This window comes from Tamandua tetradactyla, chromosome 17, assembly GCF_023851605.1.
Source record: "Tamandua tetradactyla isolate mTamTet1 chromosome 17, mTamTet1.pri, whole genome shotgun sequence".
In the NCBI taxonomy this organism is placed as follows: Eukaryota; Metazoa; Chordata; class Mammalia; order Pilosa; family Myrmecophagidae; genus Tamandua; species Tamandua tetradactyla.
This window is the reverse complement of record NC_135343.1, coordinates 63,090,953-63,098,672: the sequence shown is the minus strand read 5'-3', so window position 1 is coordinate 63,098,672 and position 7,720 is coordinate 63,090,953. Positions and strand designations below refer to the sequence as shown.

General features: G+C 39.6%; 1 gene segment (V, D, J or C); it reads right to left on the bottom strand.

Moving 5' to 3' along the window:
* Nucleotides 1-5,306: 5,306 nt before the first annotated feature.
* On the bottom strand, nucleotides 5,307-6,140 carry LOC143661333 (putative non-functional immunoglobulin kappa variable 6D-41). The segment is given in 2 exon segments: nucleotides 5,307-5,881; nucleotides 6,042-6,140. Coding segments are annotated over 2 exon segments (459 nt in total).
* Between the last annotated feature and the right edge of the window lie 1,580 nt (nucleotides 6,141-7,720).

The window sequence follows — 7,720 nt, the reverse complement described above, 5'->3', positions numbered from 1 at the left end:
TCATCCCCAAAGATCTCTGGCTATGTGAGCTTGAAAGCTTTTTCCAAAGGGTGCATTCTTAAAAGGCTCCAGTAAACAACCCACCTTGAATGGATAGAGACACATCTTCTTGGAAACAATCAGTGATCTCCCATTCAACAATACTGAATGAGGATTAAAGAATACAGCTTTTTGCATCGACAACAGATTCAATCTGGCACACCTACCTTTTAACCTCTCATAAAGGGCTCCAATGAAGGAATAAGACCCACCTTGAATGGACTGGGTCACATTTCAAATGAAATATCCTAACCAAAATCCCCAATTCACAATCGATAAACAATCCCCACAGGATGGTTTAAAAGAACATGGCCTTTTTTGGGGTACATGACAGCTCTAAAGTACCACTTAGGTTTAGAGAATTAAAGAAAGGTCTAATAAGGAGTATGAATGAGAGAAATGACTTTCCATCTTTTTGGTTCTGTTTTCTTTTGTTTTTAGTAGAAAAAGGTAGAATTGAGCAAAGGAACTGAGGTAGGACAACAGAGAACTACAGTCAGAAGGGGATGAGCAGAAAGTCCTGGGTGGAAAGAGGGTCCAATAGGGAGGTCCAGAGGCAGTGCAGGGTCAGTGGTGGGGATTTTGAACCTGAAATGGCCAGGATTATATTTTGTAAACCTTTTAATGTGGAATAAAATGGCAGGGAACAGTGGAAGAGAAGGAGATTGTAAACAATTAAAACAGGAAAGTTTAATATTGATTCATCAGAGTATAAATCTTACTGGGCCTCTAACAAGTCAGGGCTGCATGGACTTTTCTTGCTTCAGTCATTGCATCCATCTGTAGAGAAAGTATTGGCAATGGTCCTGACAATGTAAGGAACACAAAAGGTTTGTGGAGTCAGTACAATAACCCCAAAGATGTTCTGAACCTAATTCTCAAGCCTACAGTCTGTTACCATATATGGCAAAAAGAACTTTGAAAATATCATGAAGTGCACAGACACTGAGATGGGAGATCAGCCTGGATTATCTGGGTGCCCCTGTGAAATTATATGAATCCTTAAAAGGAAAGAACCGCTCAGGACTGTGGTCAGAGAAAGACATGACAACAGAAGCAGGGTCAGGACACAAAGTGCTGATTACTATGATGACCAATGAAAGGACACACCAACCAGGGAATTGGGAGGTCTCCACAAGTTGGAAAGGGCAAGAAACAGATTCTTCCCTGAGGCTACCACAAGGAGACACTGCCACACCAGGATTTTAGGTGAGTGAGATCCATTTTGCTCTAATGATTTTAGAACTGTAAATGAGACATATTTAATGTTTATGGGAGTTGTTACAAGAGCAATAGAAATTTGAAACAGAGATTTTTACTGCATTATCCGAATGTGACCATCACAAAAAGGGATTAAAGAGACCAGACCCACTAACTTTCCCCTGGATCCTGAAACCCATCTTGAAAAAAAAGCAGAAGGCAACCCCCCAGGAAGATAAGGGAGGTTCATATGTCTAGGGCTGTGTGAACAGGAAGCAGCTACTTTGTAAGAGACTTCCTGACAAGCAGCACAAAGGAGAACATTGTACTCAACAGTGTATAATAAGGGGAGGAAAGCTGTACTACTTCTAACAAAAGTAATCTGCCCATCTTCAGTGTGGAGCCCATGATGCTGAGAGGGAAGTCTGTTGTGAACAGCTGACAAGAACCTGTCAGGGATGCCAGATGCCTTGTGGATGCTGAAGTGATGAGCAGTTAGGGGACTGTCCTGGCTTCTGCTGTGTGCCAGTTTGAAAGTATTATGAACCCCAGAAAAGACATGTGATAATCCTGATCTCAGTATTGTGGGAGAAGCCATTTCTATTAATCTTGATTCAATATCGGATGTTGGAATTTTCTAATTAGGTTATCTCCATGAAGATGTGGTACATCCAATTGTGGGTACAAACTTTTGATTAGATGGAGATGTGACTTCATCCATTTTAGATGGATCTTGATTATTTTACTGGATTCCTTTTAAAGCAGAATCATTTTGTAGGGAGTCAGAAATGACCAAAGCCTCAGAGCCAATAAAACCCAGACCCATCATGGATGCTGACACTTTGAGACCAGATATAGGGACGTTAGGAGATATTTGGAGCCTACAATATGTCACCATGAGATGTTAAGGGAGCCAGAACCTGGAGAGAGCTGAGGGAAGCCAAGAGATGAAAGCCAGCTCAGGAGAAGCAAAGCGAGGAGCCCCCACAAGAAGAGAGGTAGAAAGCAATAGAGCCCAGGTCAAAGGGACCAGCAGATGCCACATGACCATCCAACTGACAGAGCTGTTCCTAACCCACCAGCATTCCTTGAATTAAGCTATCTTTCTTTGGAGACCTTCATTTGGACATTTTTGTAGTTTTAGAACCGTAAAATTGTAACTTATTAAAGTCCCTTATTTAAAAGCCATTTGATACTGGTGTATCACATTCTGGCATCATGCAAATTAACATATGTTGGTACCAGGCTAAGTAGTTCTGACTGAGACTGGATAAAATACTAGGACTGGACTTGCAGCTCAAGGTGACCTTCAGACCTGGATCCCCATCCAAGGACACTGGAAACTCAGGCTTCACAAGTTCCCCTCAGGCACCTGCAATCAGAATGAACAATTAACACAGATGCATGGATTATGCCAACAAACTCAAAAACAGCTTGTTCACACATTGTTTCCTTGTGATTATATGCACCTCAGAGACTGATTACATTCAATATTATCTGGAAGTTACATCTATTTCAGTGAGCATCTAAAGTAGTTTTTCCTAATCCTTGAAGATTTAAACCTTATTTGATTGAGGTTCTTTTGCACCTTCCACCAGAGTCCCAGAACAGCAACATCAGAAAGAGGTAGGGATGTGCCATCATCAGTCTCCTTTGCCTTGCCAGTCACAGCTCTTTTCCCATCACCAAGGCACAGGAGCCCAGCTGGAAATCTATGTGCGGCTGGGCAGTGCCAGAGGGGGCTGTGCAAAGTAATCAATGATTATAGAAACAAATTCCATGGTGGATTCTGGAAGGATAGAATGCTTAATCCCAAAAATATCATCACAGAAAATGTGACTTTTTGACCACGAAGCATGCAATAATTTACTTCAAAATTGTAATTTGCAATAATTTATTTTAAACTAAGTACACATTCAAAATGTATAGCATTTTTCTTGTTACACAAGCCACAATCAACAATACAGGACAATCTAAATAAGAACCTCATATTAAATGTGCCTTGGACTCCAGATCTATGTAAGGGCCATGGCAGTAAGAGCCCAGAGCCCTCACAGGTGGGAAATTCTGAAAACACATCCATTTCTCCTGATACTTTAGATTTTGAAACTATCAGAGTTTATTTAGAGTCTAAACATTTAGACTTCATGATTTAGAATTAAGACAATTTCCACATGCAGTGTTTCTATAAATGCTTCATCATGAACATGTTTCTGTTACTAGCCACTATACTAGTAGCACTGAAATATTAATATACCCTCTTGATATATTAAGAAATTAAGCCTCTTTGGCTTTCTTAGAAAATCCAAAGCAAAAGGTACTGTCTTCTCTCATTGTGAAAACCTAAGAGAGGAAATGAAAACTTATAATATTTTTAGCCAAACATGTGGCTTCTTCCTTCTCCCCTTTTCTGCACAAGAATATCCCCCAGTCAGCACCTTGCATCAATCTTAATGATCTGAGCATCATGAATGAAGCTTTTTCTGGGGTTTGGAAAACATCAGTCAGAAGAGAGGATGTGAGATGCTTTCATCAGCCCACAGCCTCTGGCTTCTACTCCTCTGTGTTCCAGATAAAAACATATTTACCAGCTTAGAAATATAGCTTTTCCTCCAGTCAACTTTCTACTCAGATAGATGCATGGTTTTAAAATGAAATATGAAATTAATTCTAAAGAAGCACATGCCTATACAACTATCACAGTTACAAATTATTACAGCATTATTTTTCTTTCTGTCCCTGGGTGGTACAGCATTTCTGCATTATTCCCTTCTCATTTCCTCAACAACACTGAAGTTGAACAAATCATACCTTCTTAGTGCACTCCCCATGGCCCTCTATGGTTCATCAATTGCAATATTGTCCCAAATATTTCATGCCTCCATGAATCCATGTTCTCTTTTTTTCTTTTTTGTATCCTGGGTTGCCATGTGAATATCCCATTATTACAGTATCATTTGTTGGATTTTTTGGTTTTCTGTTTATTTGCTCATTTGCTTGCTTGTTTGTTTGTTTGTTTGTTTGTTTTTGAAAGTTCATGGGCCTAGAATCAAAACTGGTCTCCAACATGACAGACAAGAATTCTACCATGAAACCAACCTTGTACCCTCTAGATCCATGTTTTCTGAAATTTAACTCTGCAGCCTCTCCCATAAACAAGTTGTGCTACTTGCATTCTCCTTTAATACATTCTGGTCCTATGAATTACATTGGTCAAGAGAATAGAATCTAGGCTTCAATTAACCTTCACCTTTTAAGCTTCTACATTTCTCTTGTAAACCTGCCAAGACTCATCAGAATCAGTTAGAATTATTTTCACAGATAATGAGAAACATAGGGCCAAACCAACCCAAAGTCAAGTTGATGGCCTAAAACAGATATATGAAAGACAAGAAACATGTTTGTGCCTTTCTAGACCTGGGAGGTCCAACAGTGCCTGGCAGCTAACTGGACATACAGGGCAAACCCAACCAAGACGAGTCAACCATGTCAATAGCAACAGAACTAACAAATCAACAAGACAATTTTTGAAAATGCTTCTCATTTTAAGCACTGAGATTCGGGGTGGTTTCTGACATGGAAATAGCTGATACACCATCCTCTTTTAAATAGCTGCCCAATTTTACTAGAGCAAAACATTACTCCCCATCTTCATTTTTCTTCATAGCAAAATGATATAGGAAACATTACACTTATGTGTGGATTTATTTTCTTTTTCAACAACTAGAATAAAAGGAGTGGTCTTTGCATCTAACACAGATTAAGAATAAACATGTTTAAAGCCTTGGATTCTTTAATATCAATTTTACAAAGAATGGTTGTGTAGGTGTCTTTGGTTTACACTGTTCTGGCTTCTCAGATAGTTACTGAAACTGAATATCCTAAACCTGTGTGTGTCAGAAAGGAGTGCAGAAATAATACTATGTTGCTTGAAGTTTTTCTGTTTATACAGCTGAAATAAGTGTTTTAATTAAATATTTTTGAAGATATTCCACATGTAGCAAATGTAAAAGCCATGATATAGTCAATTACAGATCACGGGAAAAGAGTAACAGAGTTAAAGAAGAGCAGAATTGCCATTGAAGGAATGAGTGTAAATGAAAGGGAAACAGTGAAGGAAATGGGCAATGAATGGAGCTAAAGTATAATTACCTCAGTAACAAAGACAAAGAAGGCTTGAGAGAAAGACAAAACCCACTGAAGGAAAATGTAAGGCAGGAACAATAACTGCTAGGCAGAAAGTTTCAATATGAAGAGGGGGGAGGAGAGGAAGCAGCTGCTGCTGGAGGACTCAGTGCCCCGCAGCTGGGAAAGGAGGTTTGTGTTCGAGGCTGAAGCACTGTGGGAGGATTGCTGTTACTTTGCTGACAGTAATAAGTGGCCACATCTTCAGCCTGGGCTCCACTGATTCTGAGAGAGAAATCTGTCCCAGACCCACTGCCACTGAATCGTTCAGGGACCCCAGATGCCCGGTTGGATGCATAGTAGATGAGCAGTTTAGGAGCCTGTCCTGGTTTCTGCTGGTACCAGTGTAAGTAGTTGCTAACACTCTGGCTGGCCTTGCAGCTCATGGTGATGGTCTCCCCTGGAGTCACAGCCACAGAGGCTGGAGATTGGGTCATCACGATGTCCCCACTGGCACCTGCAGGCAGAAAAGAACAAGATCATATAATAAATCAGAAGTATATAAAATATATATTCAGATGTAATGATATCTGTTTGAGATGGAATACTCTGTACACTCTGCATGTGAAAACCATCACTCCAGTGTTATAAAGACATTGCTCTTCTGAAGCTCTCACCTGAGACCCAGAGCCCCAGGAGGATGAGGAGTTGGGACTGTGACAGCATCTTGCTCACCATCTGGTGCACTCAGGCCCCATCTCCAGGGAATCCCCATTAATAGAGTCTGAGCAGCAGGCAGTCTCCAGGAGTTTATGCAAATCTGCACAGGGCATAAAATGAAATGTGCTGTGCAGTGAGCTGTGAAGACAGATAATGGAAGGAAAGGTAGAAAATAATATTACCACAGGAAATGTGAGTGTAGTTCCTGCAAACATTTCAGAAATCAACTGCAAACTATACTTTTCAACAAAGTTTAACAAAATTATGAAATTTAAAATATTTTATTATCAACTTTATACTTCTAACTACTTGCAACAATCTTGTATACTTAATTTTGTAACAGAATCGGTGTCAGTGAATATAAAATTTCTGAACTTCATTGAAATTTAAAATTATGGTGAGATTATCATGGTGTAATATAGTCATATTATTTGATATAATGAGGATATAGTTCACAAACTATGTGTCCATCTCAGCCTATTCTGAACTTTAAATACATTTGAAGTTCTTTTTTGACATCTCAGTCACCTCCATGTCTCCAAAACCAGACCAATGATATTGTTCCCATCCTAAATAATGTCTTTAAAAATGAGTAACCAGATACTTGCAAGTTACTCTTGACACTACCTTTTATGTCCACCAGTTTCTCATATCACAAATGAAGTGATCCACAGACCCACCTAGTGGCAATAGGTAAAATAGCTCCACCTCCTTGCGCTGAGAGCAGGTTATTCATTTATTCCTACTGAAAAATATATATATATGTTTATAGAAATATTCAAATAACAATATGAACCTTTCTTGACTGAGAACATTAGGTTATGAAAAAGTAAAACATAACACCTGACCTCTTAAAATTTTCATATATCTGGGAAATACAGTCTATAAACAAAGGATATTTCTGCAGATTCACCTATCCTGCTTCTCTGAGATTTATCTTCTGAAGCAAAATTGTTAATACAGTTAATACAAGTGGGGCAGGGTACATCCAGGTCCACTTCATGGATCATCCCTCAGAGATAATGTTTGAGGTAGGTGAGTGGAAAGGTTCAAACATTACCTGAGGCCAACATGGCTCCAGTTTCAATAATCATTTACAAAATGTGACACTAAGTCATGGTGAAGAATTATATATGAATGTGAAGGAACTTTGAAGATGTGCTTATGGCTATAGATCTTGAATCAGAGAAATTATCTGGATAGATCCAATCTAATCTCATGAGTCAGTTAAAACAAAGAACCTCTCAGGACAGTGATTAGAGGAAGATTTAACTAAGGGAGAGGGGTCTGACTATGGGAGATGCAATGTTGTTCTAACTGAAGATGGAGAAAGAGAGTCTCCAGAACCTCCCGGAGGGTGAGGCCTCCTGGAGCTGGAAAAGGCAAGGAAACAGATTCTCCCCTTGAACTTGCAGAAGGAATGCAGCATGCTGGCATGGTGGTTTTGGACCAGTGAGATCCATTTTGGGCTAATGGTCAGTTTCTAATGTTTAAGCTCAAAAGTTTTCGGTAATTTATTTCTTCCACAACAGAAAAGCGATACAGAGGTCTTCACAGGATTTGTCACAGTGCCCTCCTATTCTAGGGGATCCAAGAGAAACTGAGCCCCTTAATTGGCAGGATGCACATCCTTGAG